We start from the raw sequence: 24,307 nt of genomic DNA on the forward strand, positions 1-24,307 counted from the left end.
ACACAATCTATGATTTTGTGTAATCCTTATGGAATTTGGGATTATTAAACCAGAGTTTTGAGAAACTAATTCTAGCATTATATATTTTATACAGATTTGGAAGTAGCCAAGACTAGACCAAAATATTGACATTTGAAAGCTGTAAGTTTAGTAAGTAGTATCATATTCCTGAACAGAATGTCACCAAAAGTTATACACAGAATCTCATGCCTTTCCCTATGCTTAATTATATTGTAATTGTGTGTGTGTATGAAAGAAAACAAAACCCAAACAGAAATTCACACAGGAACTATAATATTGAAGGTAATGTTCAGTTCTGAAATGTAAAAGAGGATACTACATAATTATCTGCTTTACATGTGGAGGAAAAGAAGTATTAATGGCTATTGTGAATTTCAAATTGCTGGGCCACAAACCTGTCAGAATACAGCAAATCTCTCTCAAGTAAACGGGCTTCTGCATCTTTGCTCACTGGTCTAGACAGCTTGCCATGTGGGTTCTCATACTTCTGGCTGGCTGAGTTAGCAGAGCTCTTAGGATAGCATAAGGCCTGGTCTCTTATTCGAGGTCCTGTATGACTTAGCCATTTGTAGTACTCTGTGCTCTCAGGGTTACTGGTAGAAACATTTACAAGTATGTATTTGTTTATTTTGAGCCACAAACGTAAAAAATGCAAGGGTACAGTTAAAGAAAAAGGTGTTTATTTAGGCCATCAACTAGGATCATAATAAATAACGCAATATACTAATGTAATAACAGATGTTCTCATGCATTTATCGTGTTTGTTTATAAATATAGAAGCAAGCTGGCTTACAGGGCTGTTGGGACAAATTTGGAAAAGTGTATTTGGCAATTATACAGTAAAAATTAACAGTGTTGACTATCAGATTCTCATTTCTATCAGTTTTTAGAATACATCCCCTATACATCTGTGAATAAATGGTAATGGTCTCGTAGAGTTTCTACTTTTTGTGAACATGCCAGAGTTAAGTCAATTGTCAAAGGATCTAGGTTGACAATGTGTTATTTGTCAATATTTCTAATGAAAAACAGATCTTAGAAAAATGAACTCTTCTGCATTTCAGTGTAGAGGCTGATATATTACAAGCCGGAATCATTCAAACAATAAAAAAATGTGCCTCAATGAAATACAACCCAAAAGTAGAGGTTTATAAATAGTAAGTCTGATACTCAATATACAAATGCTGTAGTATTGCGTTTGTAATTTGGTAAGTAAATGACCAAGTATCTGAATGCAAAAGTGATGAACTTTGATTAAAGCTTAATTTTGCTAGTAGATTTCACACAAAGGGTTAAAATAGGATAATCTTTAACATAAAGCTTTAGGACAAATAATTTAAACATAAACACTGAAAATGTGTTTTTAATTGTTATTTACAGTTAATCAATGATACCAGTGTTTAGCTTAATCCAGCCAACTGCCAGTCTTGACTCCCTCTTTCAACATCTGTTATTAAGATCTTCCTTATAAATACTTAGGCAAATTAATTTAGTGAAGGAGAGCGATCTGTGGTCCAGAGTAACTCAATGTATGGCCATTTGGTTTGCAGACAGCGTTTAATAGGAGTGTCATCTGTCTGTAGCATGGGATCTTCAAAACCCATCACAACTGCAGTCCCTTCTACGTACATGACCTGTTGAACAAAATAAAGCCACCAAGGTCAATCAACAGTCTTAGCAAATTCTTATGTGGAATGAAAACAATTTTTAGAGGCTAGCAAATAAGGTATTACATAGTTTCAAATGAAACTTTACATGTAATTTTATTTTGCTAGAAATGAGCAGGAATATCTGCTTACTGATGAATGTGAAAGTAAATTTGTAAACGATATTTAATTGCTAGCTGGCCAGGTGATTTTTAAAAATTCAAGATCATGTGAATCCTAAAACACATAGACTGTTTCTAAGAAAAAAAATATTCTTCAACGGATCTATACCATTGGAAAGAAATGCTTAATTATGATATTTACATATAATTTATACAGGTCCTACTGCTTAAATACTGAGGTTCTCAGATGCTCATGCTGCCTCATGAAATGGAGAGCTATAAAAGGAATATAGCTATTATGTTCTGAGGAACATGTTTCTCCTTCTAATTTAAGTAAGTATTGGATTTCTAGAGCTGAAACCAATTTGAACGTTTGTCATCAAAATTTGCTATTATGGTATTAAATATTCCTGAAATGCAATTCATGAGTGCATTCTGTACAGCATGAAAAATCACGGAGAAAAAAATTAAAAAGGATGTCAGGACAGAAAGAGAAGTAAAAGAGAGGTTGAAAGATCAAACTAACCAGATGCTGTATATGCAGTGGCAATGATCACAGAAATATATACTGGCAGGTGAATAGCAAGAAAAATTTTATTCTGATTAATTTACAATGAAACATACTTACAGTATTTTGGACATAACATATCAACAAAAACCCTAACTCATGACCAAGGGCTCAGTGTGGACATTAAGGCACTCCTTGGTGGTCAATTTCTTTTTTGTACCAACAGAAATTCTGATGCTGTATAATTTAAAAGAAACAGATATAGACTGTCTTCTTCCAAAGCGTATAAAATTATTTTTACACATTTGCTGGCTGATACACGAGTGTAATTATGTTCTTCCAAAATAAAAGCCATAAGTTATTTAAGGAGCCAAAAGCAACAACTTTATTATCCTTAAATGTTAGTTGCCTCTAGAACACATTAAATAAATACAGGAATAGAATATATTACCAGATCAGATGATCTTGTGTCATGAATCTACTCATTCCTAAGAAAGTGCTAAACATACATTGTAATGTGAAATACATTTTCTGGCATCTTTATTTTAGTTAATATATTAGTTTCTGGTGTTGAAATAAATTGACATTGAAACTACAACTCGAGCTTTTCAGTCCCCAAAGCAAAACTGCCTTTTCTGAAAAGTTATACACAAAGAATATAATTCAAGTTATTAAGTTAAATACAACTGGCCCTATTTTTCACAAAGAACTTCACGTGCTCATGTCATTAGAGCAGAAATGCTTGGGCAAGGTACCATGACCCACCTCCATGGCTTCAATCAGGCTCGGATGCCTGGTGGCTCAGACTCCATCTCAGTTTGCCAGCATTCTCCTTTTGTCTGTTTCCTTTCTAATAGGACCTTGCTATGCAGCTTATAATTTTAGCTCCTGATTAACTTCAAAACATACTTCTGTGACTTAATGACATCCCTATTTTGCTTTATAGCTGTTGTATATTACCGTCATTTTAACAGGTCATCGTATTTGTTTTCTTATCTTTTTGTTGATGTGTCAGAAACTTGTCACAAGCATGATTTGAAAACTTACACTGTATACAGGTAGAGTGGCCAAGCAGACCACGGACAGGATTGGGAATCAGGAACTCAGTTCCAAGCCCTGCTCTGCCAGTGACCTGCTGTGTGACCCAGGGTGAGTCACTTAATCTCCCTGTCTCAGATGCCTCATCTGTAAAAATATGGATAATATTTGACCTATCTTGCAGGGATTGTGTAGGTGAATAATTAGTGATTATAAAGTACCTCCTATTACAAAGCTGTGCAAACATCAAACTCTAGATGAAGCACTCATTTGCACATTAGAAAACAGTATCCAAGTTTTCTTGACAATGTATATTCTTTGTGTGTGTGTGTGTATATACATATCTATATCTTTGGACCTGATAAAAACATCTGATTTATATTTTGTTGTAAAGATAACAGTAAATTTTAGTCTTTTAGATTTGGTCTAATTAAAATTATGTACTTAATTTACACTATCTGTTTTCTGTAACCTTCCACAATTTAGATACATGAAGTCAGCATGGGCAGATCAAATTAAAAAGGAATGTTAGACCTTATTCCTTTAATATTAGCTGTAACTAATATATATATACTATAACTAGTATCTACTGTAACTGATACTTGAATAAACGCAAAGATAATAGACACTCAAAAAGGGGAAATCGATGCAACTGAACTCTGGCTTTAAGCCACATTGAGTACACTCGGCAGTGAATCACCTATGTGCTTCCTCAACGTTAGCAAAGGAAAGCTGCAAAGCATCATGGGTAGGAGCATGGGCTCTGAGCTGGACTAAGTTTCACTCCCAGCTCTGTCATTTCCTGGCTGCTTGACCTGTAAAATGGGGATATACAGACGACACTTACTTCATAAGGTGCTGTGAAACTTAAGCAAAGTAGTTAATACAATTTCAGGTAAATGCTCAATAAATGCTGGCTACGAAGGTTATTTATTTAAAAATATTTTTTCCAGTAAAAAATCTCACTGTTACCTCTTTCTTCCTTTAAATGGATCAGTAACAACTTTCACTGGACTAACTACAATGTTGATTTAGAAACACGCTACACTGCCAAGGGTAACAATCTGTATGGGGGTGTATTTAGTCATGGTGAAGCTACTGCTCTGAAGTCCAATGTCAATTTCCAATGCAGACTAACATATACTGGTCAAATCCAAAGATGACTGATTCTAAAATGTGTCCTCATAGTAAAGAGACTCCTGGAATAATCTTAGGTAGCAATTGTATGGGAATCGAACATTGTTATATACTCACATACTTATTTCATCAACCCAGTTGAAGACCGACGACTACGTGAATTATCATACCTTTTCATTATAATTTGACTGCTTCAATCCATTGTAGTGGTAGACAGTAAAAGATTCTGGACCACTGGAGCCCTATTATAAATAAAGGACTATTAAAACTTTATATTTATATCAGGCAATTTCTAATCAACTGAAAGTAAAATGCATGTTTCTCAAATCCTTATCCTTTGACTGGGGACTCATTTGACAAAAGAAGGAACTTAGGCTTATGGAGTTAACTACCAGAAAGCCCTGAAGCTGAAAGCGTTGCCTCTGAAGAAGATGCTGGAAAGTAGGGAAGGTTGATTTCCATTATAAGCTCTTCCGCACTAACTTACGTTTTTAATTATGCATCTATCACTATAACTTTTTTCAAAAGACAAGCTTCTAAAACATTTCCTAAAGTATATCTCTTTTTCTATGTAAATAATTTGTTCCTCTCAATGAATTGAGAAAAGCAGTAGCATCACTTTTACTCAGACTAAATACACTTCAAGTATGCACCAATACTTCCAGTTTGGCCCACAATATTGAATTAGTGGTTTCTTTTCCAAAAAATATCCAATATTTGAATATTGTCAACCATTAATTACTGAAAAGAGCACTGTGAGAAATGAAAACATACTTACAATGCTTAGGGCGATTTCAGTAATATTCAATAAAAAAAGAATATCCTATATATCACTAACAGAGTAAGCTTGTAGAAAAATGGGTCGTGTTATTCCCACTATCTTAACCTTGCTTTTTAATTAGCTAACGACCACGTTCAACCCTCTTAACCTGGCATTCAAGGCTGTAATGACCTGTAATGACAGGCCTGGCTCCCAGTGAGTTCCCTCAGGGCCTCCGGCTGAGTCTGCCTGGATCGATCCCCCTTGTCTTCCTGGCCATATCCGATGGATACAAGCAGGCACGTGGCCCTCCTTAGAATTTCTTCCAACTGGAATTAAGGGAACACAGCTGCTGGCAACTGGAGCTTCAGCTCCTACAGAAAGATAGGCTGTGACAATGTAGCCACTTTAGAGACGGGGGATGGGAGGTGGAGACCTCCCAGTGCTGTTCCAGGACTCCAGGAGCAGCTTCCCAGTGCTTGCTTCTTCAATTCACCTGAGCTACTCCTTCCCCTTCATGTATTTGAGCTACTCCTTCCCCTTCATGTATTTCCCCCCCACTTAAGCCAATTTAGGCTGAGGTTCTGTGACCTGCAATCATGAGTCTTAAAATCCTACAGGGCTTAATCTACCTTTTTAGTCTTATCTCCAACTACTCACCTTTCTGTATTCTGTTTTGGACAAGCATGACTCATTTCACCATGAAAAGATCTTTTGTTGGCCTTTTGCACATTCATGATTTTTTTTTTTACTCTTCTCTAAAATGCCCTCCTCTCCTTCCTTTTTCCAGACCTGGTTTAAATCTTACTTTTTCTGTAAAGTTTTTCCTGAACACACTAGTTAGTTTTCATACTACACTGGAACTTAACCTTTACCATAACAATTGTCTAAGTAATTTGAGAATGAATCATATAGTACTACTTTGTATCATCTCTTCTATTATTTTGAAAGACTGTTTAATTTTTCATGTCTTACATTCCCAACTAAAGCCTAAAATTTTTTTGTATCCCACTCAAAATGCCTTACAGAAAATAGAAAAATCAATTTGATCGGTTCCTTAATTACAGGAGTCAATGCAATTAGTTACATAATTTGATTCTTGACTATCAGAGTTAAATTATTTAAACTTAAAAAATAACCATTTTCCTGTAACTGAATATAACTTATATTCTCTATTTCCAGTAATTAACTGGCATAAAATACAGAAATACCAACAAAAGGTAGTGTAGCCCAGTGGTAAAGTGCATAGACTTTGTGGTTAGACAGACTATATTGGATTCCTGAATCAGCTACTAAAATACCTAGTGTATGACCTTAAACAATTGTCTTAAGTTCTCTAATCCTCAATTTCCTCATTGTCAAAATGGGGAAAATAATAGCATGGTGTTTAGAAGGCACACAGTGCCTGATGGAGAGTATGTGCTTGGGAAATGGGAGCTGCTTCTGCTATTCTTATTTAAATGAATGGCCTTGAAAAGCTTATAGATATTACCACTTTTTTCTTCCTACATCAGCCTCTACATCATAGCAAATAAATGTTCTTCCATAGGATCTACGTGAAGCATTATAAAGATTACTGAAGTTAAATATTTTCCTGGCTGTCCTTGTCACTCCAGTTTTACAACTTCATTTATTTGTGGCTGATTAAATAAATGTTTACTGGGCCAGGTGAGGTGGCTCATGCCTGTAATCCCAGCACTTTGGAAGGCCACGATGGGTGGAACACCTGAGGTCAGCAGTTTGAGACCAGCCTGACTAACAAGGTGAAACCCCATCTCTACTAAAGATACAAAAATTAACCAGGCCACCATGTGTAGTCCCAGCTACGCAGGAGGCTTGAGGCAGGAGAATTGCTTGGACCAGGGAGGCGGAGGTTGCAGTGAGCTGAGATCGTGCCACTGCACTCCAGCCTGGGCAAAGGAGCGAAACTCCGTCTTAAATAGTTTACGGAATGATCACTATATTCATCTGTTAGGGACAAGGCAGTATGTGACTAATTGCCAAAAGGAGTGTTGAGTCACTATGCATTTTTTGGCTACAGGGGAAAGGGGACATCAGTGGTATGTAGGGCATGATCGGAAAAGATCTATGACACAGAGGGCGTCTGAGCTGCTATAGGATAGGAATAGATTGGAATAGGTAGGACTGTGACAGGTCTTCCTCTAAAGCAGCTGTTCTCTAACTTGGGCCTCCAGATCACTGGCAGGGCTTGTTAGACCACATTGCTGCACCCACCCTTAAAGTCTCTGCTTCAGGGAGAAACCTGAGAATTTGCATTTCTAACAAGCTCTTGGAGATCATACTGAGAACTCACTGCTCTAAAGGTAACCAAGAGCAGGATCACATGCTCGTGGGAGGGAAACAGCATGAACTATACAGACACAATGAGACAAACCAGGCCCAGGTGGAGAGTGTCTTCAGAATAGCAGGCAACAAGCAAACAGTGAGAGAGGAACACAGAGGGAACAAACAGTACAACCAAATGGAAATGTCTGTTACAGGCGAAAGAGAAGGGACTAGAACCCTCTTACTACCTAAAAAATTACTACAAGTAACTGTCTCACTTTACGTTTCTCACTTTTCAAAATCTTCCCCAAATTAACAGGAATATTCTTTTTATTATAACTAAGAATCAATATTTCTATCAAAGATTCTGATAGCAGCCTTGAAATAAAATTAATACTGTCTCAAAGTTCAAAATGCTATAATGTATTATTAATCCACATATCTAGAACATCAGATTCCAATAAAAAAAAATCTAGCAGTCAGAATGTGAACAAAGAGGATACCACACTGAAGGGTCTAATGTCAGAAAATAAAATCTAATTTTTCACGAAGCCTTTACCAAAGTTTTAAAAAGTCCAGTAGTCTACCTTGTCTACACTGTGATATCCTCAGTTACTTTTTGAATCTTACCTCTTAACAATGTTGAGTTTAACAATCTTAACTACATCCTGAATTTTAGTAGTTATATTTTGAAATTTTCCCTCTAGCTTTTAAATTTTTTCTATTTGTCAATATCTCTAATAATAGCAGTAAAATAGAAATTGGAATGTCTATTGCAACAATGAACTTCAGTGTAAACTATACTGATAGCTGATAAAATGGCCATGATATCTATTATCTAGATAAGTAATTTGATTTAGTGGTAAAATGCTTCACTTAGAGAACAAAGACAGATAGGTATTGGATATAGAACTGGCTTGCCAATGATGCAGATGTAACTCAAAAACATTAAGGTTGGCACAGATGCCTCCGCTATTCCAGGTCACTGAGCTCCTATCGAAGCCCAGTGGAAGACATGTCCCAGTGGGAAACAGCCCAGACCCACTTAGGTTTTAATTCTCCAGGAGCTTAGCTTCACTAGCTAGGGGCTTCTACTACCCACAGCCACCTTGACCTCTTCTCACAGTATTTAACAGTTTCCTGAGAGAAGAAAAGTGGGGGTGGGAGTGGAGAAAGAATCTTTCTCTTCTTACTCCTCAAACTTCCGAACTGTTCTCTCCGTATCATTACGTGTATAGACTGGTGTCTGCATCATCTTCTGCTACCCTCCCCATCAAGGCACTGCGTTACCGTATTCGAACACACATTCCCTCTGTCTGGGAAGGTTTCCATGTAATGGTGTTTTCTCAGTCTCATATCTGCACGTTAGGACATTGTACACAAAGAGAAAATGCTGCAAACAATCACAGGTAATCATCCCAACAGAATAACAATAAATATATTTCCTCAACTATGTTACCTGATCAGGAAAAAATTCTTGAAGAAATGGACCCAATAATATGATTCCTAATCCTTCTGGATCTAATTTATTCTTCATGAGATTTATACTACAGGGAGAAAAAAGAAAAACAGTGGATACCAGAGGAAAAAAAATAGCTGCTTTTCTTTCATGATTAAATTAATGTTACTGCAACACATTCAGCTGCCAAAAGTACTAAGAGCTGTTCTTTTTAGAACCTTAATGACAAATACACAGGAATGACATCTAATTTGCCAAAACTTGGTTATTTTTAAACTAGAGTAATCTGTTACTATTTAAAATTTAAATTGTGATGACTTTGGAATATTGTTCCTTATTAGGTAAAGTAATTTAAAAACCAAGGCTTATAAATTCAAGCTTGTAACTTCCCAAAGGCAAATTCTCTTTGCTTCATAGGTATGCCTGAATTTAACAAATGAGGCATTTAAGTAACAAAATGTTTATTTTAAGCCCAAGGAGAAAAAGAAACAGGGTCAAAAGGCAGTGGTACATCAGATAATAGAAGACATCTCTTAAAAAGCTCACTTTTAAAAACTAAATGAGATAGCAGCTTAAAATTCATAGACAATGTAATTTGAAGGTTAAAGAGCTACATTAATTCTCAAAGGGCTAATGTGTCATGAATGACAGTGGGTGATATATGCTGTATTGGTCCAGCAGCAGCCTAAAGTGCGTACCAGCCCTTACAATGTAGGTGTACCAAGGCTGGTGACAGGTGGTGTTATGTGTGACTAGAAAGAAGGCAGAAAAAGGCAGACTGCAGTTTAATGGGTTTAAAAATGAAAACAGTCTTCAGAAAAGTTTTATTTTCCATGCTATCTCAAACTATAAAGGTCAAGTTAAATCTACCTTACTACACAACATGCAGTGTTGTGTTTGGGGATTTCAGGTGGTTCTAGTCAACCACCTTCCTCAGGGGCACCTTCTCTCCTTTGAGTTTGCCTTTTCCACCTGGGTCAGTTACCAGGTGTGCCTTTCACAAAAGGAGTTAAAGCTATTCTTGTGAGGGTAAGCTACGTTTTAAGGTTTACGAAAGCTGCATCTGCACTGACATAGCCGTCTCTCCCGGAAACACCTAGGGTCAGGCTGCCTCACCGTCCTGCTACCTGACATGTAGTATTGGCCCTGTGAGATGCTTTTGTGGGCCTGTGGCTATCATTCTTGTACAGCGTACTGTACAAAGGATATGGCATTTTAATAAGTCTGAGTAAGGCCAGGAGGTTATGATGAAACAAATGAAGGCAGGGTCATATTATATTAAATCCTTAGGATGGCCCAGTTATTTTATGGGCCATCCTGTATTATAATTGTAACTAGGCCAAAGTCAAGTGAATACTTCAGTCCAATCTTTCAGCTACTTCAAGAAAAACAACCTGATTGGATCAATTGTACTAACTTTATGATTCAAGGTACGTTTTGCATCGGATAAAACAAGGAAAATTAGGTAGATGATACACAGCTATGTAAGAATTTGGAAAAAAAAACTTTTTCTTCTTTCTCTTCCTTGTCTTAGGCTGGTCAGTAACAAAAATTACTCGAGCTAATTCTCTTTTGTAAATTAGAGCAGTGTAAACAACATGGTCTCTACTTGGAAGTCAAGTTAGAAGTACAGTAATTACTATCATACTATTTGTTGGACTAGTTCAACACTCTGAATTTCTCTTTAAATTGAAAACAATTATTCATTTATTAATATTTCTAACTATTGAGAATGGATGAAATCACAGCTCTAGTAAGATTGAGACAGATTAATTCAGATGTGGCTAGTTTATAAATGTTTATATGTATTGCATACTTTCAAAGGAAGTATGACTGAACTCATCTAAAAACAGAACAGGACCAAATTCTAAAAACGGTGTCTACCAATGTTTGATAAGCTTAAGTTTTTTCATTCTTAGAAAAACTTGCAGAAGGAAAAACTATGCTGAAAAAAGGAGTACAGATCCTATCTTAACTTTTATTCCCATATTTGATCAATATATGTATCCACTTAACGAGTTATTTTTTCATGGATAATAACTAAAGATCTTAATCTACAGAGGAAGTTGTAGATGTAACAATGTATAAAACATAACAGCGAGAATGAAGACAATGACAGGATCCTAAGAAAATACTGAAAAACGATATGCCATAATATATTGCAGCCATCCCTAAAAGTTTCAGGTCAGTTAATTTAATCATTTAGAAATGTTAGATATCTTTGATCATCTTTATTTAAGAGGGAAAGTCAGAGGCCTCCTGGTTATTTAAGCAGCGCAACTAGCACTATCTACACAGAACCGTCATTACTTTACTGAAGATACTAAAGTCACATAAAATTTTAAGACGTGGGGAAGTGTTTGCAGAGAAAAAACTTTTTAAAGTTTATAGAAAGATAGTTTCAGCATTTTTTAAAAAGGACAGTAACTGCTGGGTGGGAAAGGAAACTCAATTTAAGTATGTCAAGTCTGCTATAATATTGGATTAGTTCGATTTCTTTCTAAATCTTTGCTTTACATAGATTGCTATGCTTCATATATGCAGATATAGATTTTTAAAAAGGCAAAAAATGTACAATATGTCTTAAACTTAATCGAATCTTTTTGAGTTGGCTAAATAACACTTCCTATTTAGCTTACTATTCAGGATCTGAAACGAGGTCCAATGCTTTCATCACATCTTCCAGAAGTGAATCAGGTATGAATCCATTATCTAGGGGGGGAAAAATCAGAAACAATTTGAAATAAGAATTTACTTCAAGAAATGCTATTACTGCTGATCAGATTCCAGGAAAAAAAAAAATCGCATAAAAAATACAAAGAGTTAAGGAATAGTATGTTAAGTTTACTTTAGGCATGGTGCCTATTGTTATTAGAGACTCTCTTCTATTTGTTTTCTTGGAAACATTGGCAAATACTTTTTTGTAACTTGAGAACTCTGACGAAAGCTTAAAGTCAAATTACTTCATCTTTAAACAGTGTTACAGCATTAAGTGGGTAAAATATTTTTCTACTTAAAATCTTAGGTATATCTTTCAATAAAGTAAACCTTTACATTCCCATTTAACAATTCAATTAAAATAATTCTTTACCAACAAATTCCTTTTGTCACAATGTTATTTAGTTTCTTGAAGGAATTTTAGTGACCCACTGATATTTAGACAACTGACAGATTAACAGCAAAGGTATTCTAAAACAGACTTGGTGATTTAAATAAAAGCTGTAGGTTTAAAAAAAAAAAAAAAACACCCTGAAATGAAGAGTCAAACTAATGCTGATGATGACTACTTTATGGAAAATGGTCCAAACTCTGATGATGCAACAGACTATGACACACACAAAGTCCTTGTGGGGTAGTTTGAAATGAGAGTGGTTTTAAACAAGTAAGTTGTTTATTCCTTAAATGTACAGTGCCCAATTTTCCCTGTCCATTTACTCATTCCTGAAGATTGTCTCAGCTTTAAATCAGCTTCCAATGTCCTTCAAGGATTAGATGATTAAAAAAAAAAAAAATCTTGTCATGGAGAACAAGATAGGTCCAAAAGCCCTGCTCCTATAATCAAACTACAGAATAAAGTGTGCAGTTGCTCTTTCAGGATGTGGAATTGTACACTATATCAGAAAGGAATGAAGTTATGATTGTAAAAAGGTCTTTTCTAAAACCTCATAAGGAGCTGTTTATCCATTTGAAGACAGATTGGCCTTGACTAGAAGGTTATGAGTCACCTAGGATAATTAAAAATGTGCAATTTTTTAAGTGAAGGGTTAGAGTAATTCCAGTTTGTTAAGTTACCAATAATTTGAGGTATTGAGAATAAAGAAGACCTTGGTTGAAGGGACTTGTAAAAACATTCAAGCTCTGTGGGCTTAGCTTTGCTGAGTCTGATCACTAATTTTGCTTAAGTCATAGCTAAAGGCTCAGCATCTCCAAATGGGAAACAGGCTTATGTGGCCACCAGCAGACAGGAACAATTAGGTTTCTGTGTTTATAGGCTATATCCATTTGATATTACAGGTGGAGTCTCCCTTATCCAAAATGCCTGGGTCTAGAAATGTTTTAGATTTCAAATTTCTTCTGGTTTACGAATATTTGCAAATATACAATGGTTGAACATCCCTAATCTGGTCCAAAATCTGAAATGCTCCACAGTGTCCTATTGGCACTCAAAATTTTGGAGGATCAAACTTTCGGGTTAGGGATGCTCAATCTGTACAATGTTCTTCAGGAGCACCGACAGCATGTACTTTGTCATGGCTGGCAGCCTTTCCGCAGAAACCATAACCTGCAACTCAGTTCCCACCCCAAGAAAGAGCTAATTGGCAAATGACAACAAAAACAACAATGTGACCTTCTTAACAACATGCTTATATATGATTAACCTCAAGCTTAAACATCTTTGAGGTAGCTATGAGATTTACAACTCATAATCACAGATATTCTGAAGTGTAACCATAACTGTACCCAGTCAGTAACTCTACATTTTGTACACATAGTATTTTAAAACTAAAGATGTAATAGAATTTTCTCAAAAATTCAAAGACTTTTAATATACTCAAGATTAGATTTCAAAATTATTTTCCTTTGTAGAAGACTTACTTTGACATGTTAACCATACCTACAAAAAATTCTTTAGAAAAAGACTAGAACCGTTAAGTGTAAAAACAGATGAAACCTAGGTCATCTGACATTTCACCAACTGACTCTCTAGAGAATAAGGAAACAGAGGCACAAAGATGAAACGACAACCTGAAAGTCAACAGCAAAGGAAATCTCAGAGAACACCATTTGATTAGTCAAGCAGATCTATGAAGAACTAAAAGAAAAAAACAACAGAACTTGCATGCATTAGTAAATTAACTACGGAGATATCAACACAAAAGAATGGGGACTAGAGGCAGGGCAAGCAAAAGAGGGCGGAGCAGCCAGGATGGGAAATGGCCAGCGCGTACCTACTGTAATGCTGTTGGATTGTGGCTGGAAGGAGGAAAAAAGTTTTTGGTTTAAAATTTTTAAAGATTTTTTACCAGTTGAATATCCAGATTGCTAAAAGTGTCAAGTCCTTACAGATTGTGGGCAGGAATAACTCAATGCAAACGAGTGCTGATGAAGGACAGTGAAAGTGAGGCGTGTAATTTCCTGGATAAGATAACTATTTCCTAACTGGGAGGAAACCTGAGTTGGGCTTTCGAAGGAAATATAAAACAATCAGGATATCTGTTCTGAAAGATTAAGAAATAAACAGGAGAGCCCAGCAGGTCTCAATTTTAACAGAGATACTAGCTAAACTGGACACTGCAGGAAAAGAAGGCAAATGTTAGATACTCAAAACTAACACAGAAGCTGGAAAAAGGTTTCTCAGAGTTTTGCAACAAACTGCTTATAAGGAAACTGTGAAGCCCAGCGTACTTGAGACTAACATTTTCCATACACTGTGGGAGAGGGAGACTACAGTTTCTTGGGAATTAAAAAAAAAAAAATAGAATTTAATGTCATTTTAGTCAAATATTAAGTGATTTTATTTTAAATATTGTATTATATTTATGTAGCAATATACCATTAACGCCTTAGTATTTATTAAATTATAGATCTATATTCCTATTGAAAAAGGAAGTGACCTTTTCCCCAAGGCCAAGTCACACAGCAGAGCTGGGCTTTTCCGGACCTCTTTGGCATTACTTCTGGCTCCCCAGTGGGCAATGAGTTCTGGAGGGCAGGGAGTCCAGATCCCCAGGGCCTAGAACAGTGGTTGACTCATAGCTGCTCATTAACATTTGTTACTTTTAATGATACAAGCTCATAAATAAGTAGCTCATTTATAGCTTGTACTGCAAATTCACTTTTATTACGGGATGGAAAAGGTACAAAATATGGTGTCACTATACAGAAAACTGTTAGCTGGCGCTGCCTGACAGAAACAGTGATAACAGTGACAGGAGTGCAGGAAGGCCACAGCAAGGGCACAGGGAGGAGCATTTATTTAAAAGGAACAGAAAAGACAAGGCAATTCTAGATGATGTCTAGGGAGTGGTGTATATTAAGCTCATCTACAATAGTCCAATTATTCTTAAAGATTAAAAAAATGCAGTACACTGAAATCAGACAAAATATGGCTGTCAACATATTTTAGCAACTTAACAACAACAGCATCAGATTTAAAGGGATCTTTTAAAAGAAATGGTGTTGCTTCCTGACAAGTAATTGTACAAGGGGGTGGGGATAAAGGAGAAAGAAAAAAACAAAATTCATTATGTATAATGTGAAAACCTGTGATTAGCAGTTCAGACACTACCTATGTAGATCTTGATGTCTTTGGAGATTATGGAATAAGCTCTGTGCCACACATTTTTTAAAAACAACACCATGGTTAATGTATTGAGTACCGACTAATCATATAAAGTTACTATTAAGTCCGTTTTACAGATGAAAAACTGAGGTAGGAACTTGTCCAACATCAACAGCTAGTGAGGAGTAACAGATGGAGCCATTTTCCTGGTATCCAGAGGCACTAGAGAATTCTTGTTGTCCAGTATCTTTGATCATATTAACATATCTTTATCCTTATCATTTTACAAAAATTCCTATAAAACATGTACCTGAATACGAAGCACATATCCAAACATTTTCTTCCACAAAAAAGATACACAAAAATAAATACTGTGGACTTTCTCCAAAGCTCATGTGGAACACTTCGAATAGGCCTGATAACTGCTTCTTTTTAAGCTGAGTACCTATGCTCGTCTCGCCTTTCTGAATTTGAGATTAAACTGAGCCAATTATCTAGAGGTGATACATCAAGGTCCCACAGAAAGTACAATTTTGCTAGTATTCAAATGAGAAATTAACAGTTAAAAACTATATTTTTGACCTTGTTTGATAAGTATGCTTGATATCAAAATAAGTATTGGGCTCCTAAGATCCTCAAGATTCTGAAACAGGCAGAAATTGCTCAACTAGAAATGAGAATATGAAATCCTTACTCCATTAAATTAACAGTCCAAAGTAAACTTAAATTTAGAAAGGCTAAAAAGTACCTCTTTATGACTTTAGCCTTTGAGAAAGATACTGGTAGTAGAGAGAAGGGGAAAGACTGCTGAAACACTTAAAATCTAGTCTTGATTCTCACATTTAGGTATGTGGCTCTGGAGAAGTGACTCAAACCATCACAAGGTTGTTCTCCAAAGAACAAAAACAAGGATGATGATCCCTGCCTATCTCCTACGTGTGTGGCAAGGTTTTAATGAGGTCATGGAGGTAAAGTGCTTTAGAAATTGTAACATTCCACGCAAATGCCACACATCATTCTTAGATAGATCCCCGATTTCATACTAGGTTTATGTTCCCAATGATCAGTACTAAATCACTTGTTTAGGCTATGGAAGATGTGGTCTCATAGAGGCAATGCTATAAATGGTGACTGGCCTGTACACTTGTATTTAATTAGGAGTATACCCACAGCACAGTGTTAACAGCATGACTACAAATCCACCTACCTGTCAGATACCTGGGTTTAGCAACCAGGGTGGGAGCTAAAAGTGAGATAAAGATATAAAAATATTCCTGGGTACCTTCAGTGTCCTTCTAGGTCAGTTATTCTACAAGCATTCTGAGGAGGGTGATGCAGGATAACTGTCCCTATACCAGCCTCTGCTAAATGGAAACTGTATCTAAACGCTTGTAAGAACTTTTTGCGTACTAAGTGTTCTGAGAAAGCATGATTTGCTTACATCCTGAAACAAAAGCATATCATTTGGGGAAAGAAAAATTAGCAGATTAGTTTGTAAGTGATTGAAAAGAATAAAAACTGAAAAATTAATCTACTTTTAATCCTTCTTCTTAGAGCTGACTATTCACATAGCTAAACCATGAACAGTGTGATATTTAGACGAAAAGTGGATTTTATCTTCTTCCTAAGTCATATACAGAGGCATACTTTCTAAGCTATCTGAATAAATTTTGCTTGCTTTAATAATTCAGTTTATAGCCATGATAAGCTGTCATACATAACTCTGTAGATTAAAACCATTTAATAATTTTCTTTGTCTAGTAGAAATACAACAAATTTATTTTCATATGCATCTCTCACAACTCAATTCGGAAAAATTGCACTGATTATAAATTATGTTTTAGTATTGGTAATATGAGAATTTCTCATTTTCCTTGGTACATTGTAAAAGAAAATAAATAGCACAAGCCTGCTACCTCATTAGTGATTACTAAAAGCAAACAGCTACTACTTATGACAACTGTCTCCTATTTTAACAACCTTAACTTCAGTATCTTTGCAGCATTGATGAAATTTTTTTAGCCTTACAACATCAGCCTTCTAAAGTTTAGGGCTCCTATGTCTGCTCTGAAGGCATTTTTTCATGCCTTTATTCTTTAATAGCTATTATCTCCTAAGATTTTCTGATCCTCTCCTTGTATGTTTCTTTTCTCAAGAAACTCATTCACTCCCAGTTTCAACTGTGGTTCCAAAATCTTCACTAGTAAAACAAAACAGAACACATCATGATTACATGAAAGCCATGTGTTTGGTTTCGGAATGTTCGTAGTTATACTGGGTTAAGAATATGACTATTACCTTGGACAATCGCTTGTACCACTGGGCAAAGTGCTTTCCACATTATTCATTTAATATTCATAATGCCTCTAAGAACTAAGTACAGTTGTTCTAAGACTGATACCTAAGAAAACAGTAGACCTAAAAGTAACTAGCCTAAAGTTATCTGCTAGTAAGTGGTAAGAGAAGATACATTCTTAGAATTTGCATGACATGGATTTTCAGAGAGGAAAAGATAAGATCACTAAGTGTAAAAAGTTTCAAGATAGAAGAACGTAAAGATAACTGAATCCATTCAGGTGTCTACAAGGACTTCACTGATCCAGCAACTTCCATTTCTACATTGTACTTTGTAAGGGAACTTTCAAGTGTGACAACTTAGTTTTGAAGCTATACTTGAAAGGTCAGTGAGTTAGCTATAATAAAGTCATAACTGTTACCTAAATATGTAAACACAAAAGTGATCAAAACAACCTCAGTGACAATGACTCAGCAGACATTTTAATGATATATATGTGAACTTCTAAAAACTATACTTTGTTAGGTAGAATAGCTAAGCATAGGCTCCAAAGTGAATGATTCAGATGATCTTCCTCTGCTTCTTTATCCTGGGAGGTCAATTATACAGAAATATCCTGGAAGATCTGTTTATTTAATATTCATTTGGATAAGTAAAGAAGAAAATGACTTACTTTTCAAACAGTTTGTTCAAAAGGTGGTATTTTTCCCTGTTTGGGGTCAAGATTAATCAGAGGTCAACTATACCTTCAGTACTCCAAGAAACACAGAAACCCAACTCAACAAGGACTTGTGTGCCATTTCATTTGTTCCCATTTTCACTATTTTCCTTTTAAAATGTTCAAGAAACACAACTTACGTTTCATTAAATAATCCATTGTATCTTTTGAATAAAATCAGGTCGCTATCAATGTATTTCAAACATATGAAGACATAAAACACAGAGATGATGTTAATAAAATCTTTTACCTTCTGGGTCGTAGGTTTGAAAAACTCTTCTGGCTTGTTCTGAAGGAGCTTCAGGGGCAACTAAAGCCAGATCCTGAAAAGATAAGAAGCATGTTGTCAACCAGCTACGGTATTATGACATTAAAAAGAAAACAGATACTAGGGTAGGCAGACATAATGACACTGGAGTCAGAAGACTCTGAGTTACATTTGCATCGCAGATGTGTAACGAGATAGGTCATAAACTTTCCAGGCCATTTATTTTACATCTGAAAAATGGCAGTAAAACTTTAAACACAGAAAATTGTTGTGAACAATACATGTGAAGCTTTATATAAATACTTAAAACACTGGGGAAAAACATCTAATACAGCTAATTACTTTATATACTTAAAACACTGGGGAAAAAAGTCTAATATTATACAGGTAGTTACTATAAAAATGTAGCATGAAAAAAAACAAAAAACAAAGCAAACACAAAAACAAAACCCAAACCATTTTTTCCACATGGTTTTGTTCAGGTGAGAAGAAACATACTCCAGTTTTCAAATACTCGAAAATAAAATCCAGAGATTTATTATAGCAAATAATGATACAATTAGATAGCAATGCATTAAAAATTTTAATTTAGTAACCTAGTCAAAGCTCAATCAAGTTCTACATGTCCAGAATTTTAATTTAATTTTTCTGAACTCAAAGGAAACACCCTAGAGACAGAAATTTCTTTCCCCTCTAAAACAAATTCTCTACCATGACTAATTTATCACAGAAAACATTTACCAGGATTCTAAGCACAAAAATTGTGTTATCTTTGATTCTTTACATTTACCTCACATATCTAAGACATTATGAAATTCTCCTTGACACACATGAATCTAAAATGTAGGCTCCTGTTGTTGACCTCTGGTTAGCTTTTACCTATAATTGTCTTTGCCTATAATGGTGTTCACTCAGACAAACGTCATCAGAGAGTAAGTTTCCAAGTATCCATTCCTACTACCTTGAATCCTTTTTATGGGGTACAAATGTTAAAATCTAAAATGCTGTTCCCCTGTGGACACAATTTTTGCAAGAAATGTACTCCTTAACTGTTGTTCTAATATCTCACCTTTACCCTGTTCAAGGTGAAGAAACTAAGAATCAGAGGAGTTCTAACTCAGCCAGGAGGACTCGGTTCCTGGAAACCTTATTTATAAAAAACAGGAATGGGAACTAAAACAAGGCAATCTGTGCAAGCCCTTACACGTTTTTCATGTATTACAATAAAAGGTAAAGCAACTTAAAAACCACTTGACATTTTTTAACATTTGTAAAATTTTGTAATTGTCTCTCATTTACCATCCCTTGCTAGAAACTTCTTAGGCTCACCCTTCACCGCATTTCCAACATTATTTTGCTGATAACGTATATGCCCAAGTGACATGTTTTCCTTTGGCTTAACTTTCAATGCCTTTTTGATTTTATGATCTAGTCCTTTATTGCTGGACCCTTGAATTGTATCTAGTCTTTTGCTGTTACAAAAAATGCTGAATCAAATAAACCTGGACATGTAACATCATAAACGTGCAGTTATATTTGCATAGCAGGTCACCAGAGTGGGATGGCTGGGTCAAAGAAAGGTTTATTGAACCTAAACAAACAATATTTCTTAAAAACCCTCTTTCCTTTTTCTGATACATTACCAATACAGCCTTCGCTCTATAACTTTTATGCCAAAGCTAGGACTGCAGTGTTGGCTCTTAGATTTAGGGAGCAATTGCTGACACGTGAGTTATTAATTATTATTCCTCAGTTCCCTTTATCACTCCCAAACCTTAGTTGCAGATTTCTACATTTATTCTCGTATAAGCTTTAGCTCCCTTAACTATTTCCAATACATTTTTCTTTTTCAATTGTCTCTGTTAGACTGTTGAAATTTGTAGATGAACACCATAACCTTTGAAATTCTGGCTGAGAAGGTACATGGTTACAGATCAAATTTTATGCAGAGGGGAACTTACAGGGGTACAAAATCAGGATACAATTATTCTTTCCATTCACCATCTGTTCCATTCTCAACCTTTGTTTTGGGTCACTAATGAGTGAGGAAAGGTTTTGAAATGAGTTTTAAGATGTTGCTGGTAATTTCTGAGTATTACTCAAAACTATGATCTAAACAGAAGAAAAGGGAGTAGCAGGTTAAACTAAATCTTTTTGGGGGAAAGGGAGAAATGTAACTGAAGCATTACTTCAATATTGCTACAAAGTAAAGTTTGGGAAATTATCACTGTTTACATAGCAGAGGGAAGCAAGTAAAATTCCAGATTTTAGCCATAGAAGGCTTAGATCAGATTCTCTGGCATGAAGGAGCTGAAAGTTCGGGAGTGTAAAAAGAATTTAAAGCAAACCACCTAAGTGCCAAGTGTTTTCTTAAAAAATACTCTGCTAGTGGTTGGGCACGGTGGGTCATGCCTGTAATCCCAGCACTTTGGGAGGCCAAGGCGGGCAGATAATGAGGTCAGGAGTTAGAGACCAGACTGGCCAACATGGTTAAACCCCGTCTCTACTAAAAATACAAAAAATAGCTGGGCGTGGTGGTGGGCTCCTGTAATCCCAGCTACTTGGGAGGCTGAGGCAGGAGAATCATTTGAAACTGTGAGGTGGAGGTTGCAGTGAACTGAGATCATGCTATTGCACTCTAGCCTGGGCGACAGGGCAAGACTCCGTCTCAAATTAAAAAACAAAAAACAAAAAACTATGCCAACGCAGAAGGAAATTAAAATAAACCTTAATGAAAAGTATACCGCATATCTCTTTCTTGCCTCTGGTTCTGAATAGGCTATACGAGCTCGCCTGCTATAGAAAGAGCTTTTGGAGCTTAGGCAAAAGTCTTGGTGGACTCTAGTTAAACACATGTTCATTTGGAGCAGGGTTTGGCAAGCATTTTTCTGTAATGGGCCATAGAGTAAATTTTTATGTTTTGCAGGGCACATGGTCTTAGCAGCAAAACACAGGCACCCGCCACCATGCCCGGCTAATTTTTGTATTTTTAGTAGAGACGGGGTTTCACTATCTTGGCCAGGCTGGTCTCGAACTCCTGACCTCATGCTCCACCTGCCTTGGGCTCCCAAAGTGCTGGGATTACAGGCTTGAGCCACTGTGACCAGCCCTTAACATTTATTAAACATGCCAACTTTTTGATATATGGGGGGAGTAAAGACATCTTAATTACCTTTACAGATTTTACAAAGAATATATTTTGGCTATTACCAGAAATAGAAAAGAGGGCAGGGAATTCTAGCTAGAAGGAATGGAATCAGGAAAGGCAGGGAGATGTGACTTCATAGCACACAGGGAAACGGAAAAAGGTGAATAGGACTGAGAACTGTGACAGAAAAGGAGGACTTAGGAAGGGAAATGAGCTTTGACAGAAGAATGAATTTGATTTTTGAACTTTTAGAGTTTGGAGGTAATGGTTAAACATCCAAGCAGAATACATGGAGTTATCTTAATACTTGGCACACTATGAACACTCACTGTTAGCCAACTGCAAGCTTCTCATGAGCTATTAGAAATAGAATATTGTGTTAGATTGAGGTTAATCTAACAATAGTGTTAGAATGTGGTTATGGCTGGGGAACCTGCCAGGGAAAATACTGAAAACTGATGAAAGCAGATTCTTTCAAAGAACTAAGAAGCAAGTACAGTTGATCCTCAAACAACACGGATATGAACTGCATGGGTCCACTTATATATGAATTTTTCCTCAATAAATATATTGGAAATTTTTCTTGGAAATTTGCGACAATTTGAAAAACTTGCAAACTGTGCAGCCTAGAGATATTTTCAAAAATTAAGAAAAAATTAAGTATGCCATACATTCATAAAATATATGTAGATACTAGTCTATTTTTTTTTACTACCATGAAATGCCACAAATCTATTACAAAAAGTTAAAATGTATCAAAACAGGGGCATACAGACTGTACCTGGTACCATTCACAGTCAAGAGATGTAAAAGAATGTGAAGATGCAATATCAGATCATAACAGCATAAAATTAACTTTAGTGCATACTGTACTACTGGAATAATTTCATCACCATCTCCTGATGCTGTTGTGGTGAGCTTGTGTTGTATCTGCTTAGAGCACAAGTGTAGCGCTAATCATCTCCGCATGTGCAGCCCATCACTCCAGTGAGTTCCACATCACAGTAAAAAGTGATCTTAAGCAGTTCTCACATACTTTTCATCATGTTTAGTGCAATACTATAAATCTTGAATAAAACCATGGAACCCGTATGAAGTGCTACTAGTGATCTGGAAGTGCTCCCAAGAAACCAAAGTCAGGACGTAAGAAAAAGTGGAATTGCTTGATATGCACCATGGATTGAGGTCTGTTGCTGTGGTTGCTCACTATGTCAAGATACATGAATCCAGTGTAAAGAATACTGTAAAGAAAGAAAAGGAAATTCATGAAGCCATTGCTGCAGCCATGCAAACCTTCTGCTTTTTGCAAAATACCTCCTTGTACAAAAAATACAACTTGTATATAAGTGCAGGGTTGCTACAGGAAAGGCACACCTTTAGATTCTAATATGATTCAAGAAAAAGTGCAGTCATTATACAAGTTAAAGCAAAACAAAAGTGAAGGAGCTAAATGTGGAGAACTTAATGCCAGCAAAGGATGGTTTGATAATTTTAGAAACTGGTTTGGCTTTAAAAATATCAATGTAACAGGAGAAGCAGCTTCTGCTAACAAAGAGGCAGCAGTTAAGTTCTCAGAAACCATTAAGAAAATCTTTGTGAAGAAAGAATATCTGCCTGAACAGGTTTTTAATGTGGACAAAGGTGTCCTATTCTGGGGGGGCGGGGAGGGGAAATGCCATAAAGGACATTTATAAGTAAGGAAGAGAAGGAAGCACTAGGATTTAAGACAGGAAGCAAAAGGCTACTATTTTATGCAAATGCAGTCAGGGTGATGATCAGGACTGCCCTTATTTATAAAACTGCTAAACCCAAGCCTTGAAGGGAAAAGATAACACCAGCTGCCAGTCTTTTGGTTGTATAAGAAAGAAAGCCTAGAAGAGAATGCTTTCTCTGGATCGGTTCTATCAATGCTGTGTACCTGAAGTTACGTAGTACCCTGCCAGTAAGAGACCACCTTTTAAAGTTGTTTTGATATTGGACAATGTCCCTGGCCACCCAGAATCCCATGACCTCACCACCGAAGGCACCAAAGTAGTTAACTGCCCTCAAACACAACATCACTAATACGGCCTCTAGATTAGGAGGTCATAAGGACCCTTGAGGCTCATTACACACAGTACTCTGCAGAAAAGATGGTATTGCTATTAAAGGGAACCCCAACAGCAAGAACAACATGGAAGTCTCGTAGGATTACAGTACTAAAGAGGCCATCATTGTTACAGAAGAAGCTAATCCATCCAGCCCAAAACATATTCCTGCTAGAAAACACTGTGTTCAGATATTGTGCATGACTTCATAGGATTTACACAGCCAATCAGAGTAAAGGGTTTCAAGGTAAAGATCTCAGAGAAATTCAAGAGCTAACAGATACCACATCAGAAGAAATAACAGAAGATGGGCTTGACAGAGATGAATGCTTCTGAACCAGTGCTGGACAATGAGGAAGATGACGCAGAAGAAGCAGGGCCAGAATACAAACTGACATTCATTATAATTTTAACATATTCTTTTCTCCAGCTTATGAGAATACAGTATATAATACATATAAAATACAAAATATGTGTTAATCTACTGTTGGTTATGGTAAGGCTTCCAGCCAACAACTGGCTACTAGTAG

At 36.2% G+C, this 24,307-nt stretch overlaps 1 protein-coding gene across 5 annotated transcripts in view; it reads right to left on the reverse strand.

Moving 5' to 3' along the window:
• Positions 1 to 679: 679 nt before the first annotated feature.
• The window catches only part of MINDY3 (MINDY lysine 48 deubiquitinase 3), an 87,189-nt gene continuing 63,561 nt past the window's right edge, over positions 680 to 24,307 (reverse strand). For 4 of the 5 annotated variants that reach the window (XM_032163139.2, XM_032163303.2, XM_058431994.1 and 1 more), the window contains 5 exons: positions 18,525 to 18,597; positions 11,617 to 11,689; positions 8,978 to 9,065; positions 4,643 to 4,714; positions 680 to 1,655 (listed from right to left, as the gene is read on the reverse strand). In XM_032163139.2, the coding sequence (XP_032019030.1) occupies positions 1,506 to 1,655; positions 4,643 to 4,714; positions 8,978 to 9,065; positions 11,617 to 11,689; positions 18,525 to 18,597 (456 nt within the window). In that variant the 3' untranslated portion in view covers positions 680 to 1,505. Of the gene's footprint in view, positions 1,656 to 4,642; positions 4,715 to 5,424; positions 5,562 to 8,977; positions 9,066 to 11,616; positions 11,690 to 18,524; positions 18,598 to 24,307 lie in introns of all 5 variants that reach the window. The other variant, XM_058431985.1, reaches the window with a different exon arrangement.

Source organism: Hylobates moloch, unplaced genomic scaffold (assembly GCF_009828535.3).
Source record: "Hylobates moloch isolate HMO894 unplaced genomic scaffold, HMol_V3 SCAFFOLD_2, whole genome shotgun sequence".
Lineage (NCBI taxonomy): Eukaryota > Metazoa > Chordata > Mammalia > Primates > Hylobatidae > Hylobates > Hylobates moloch.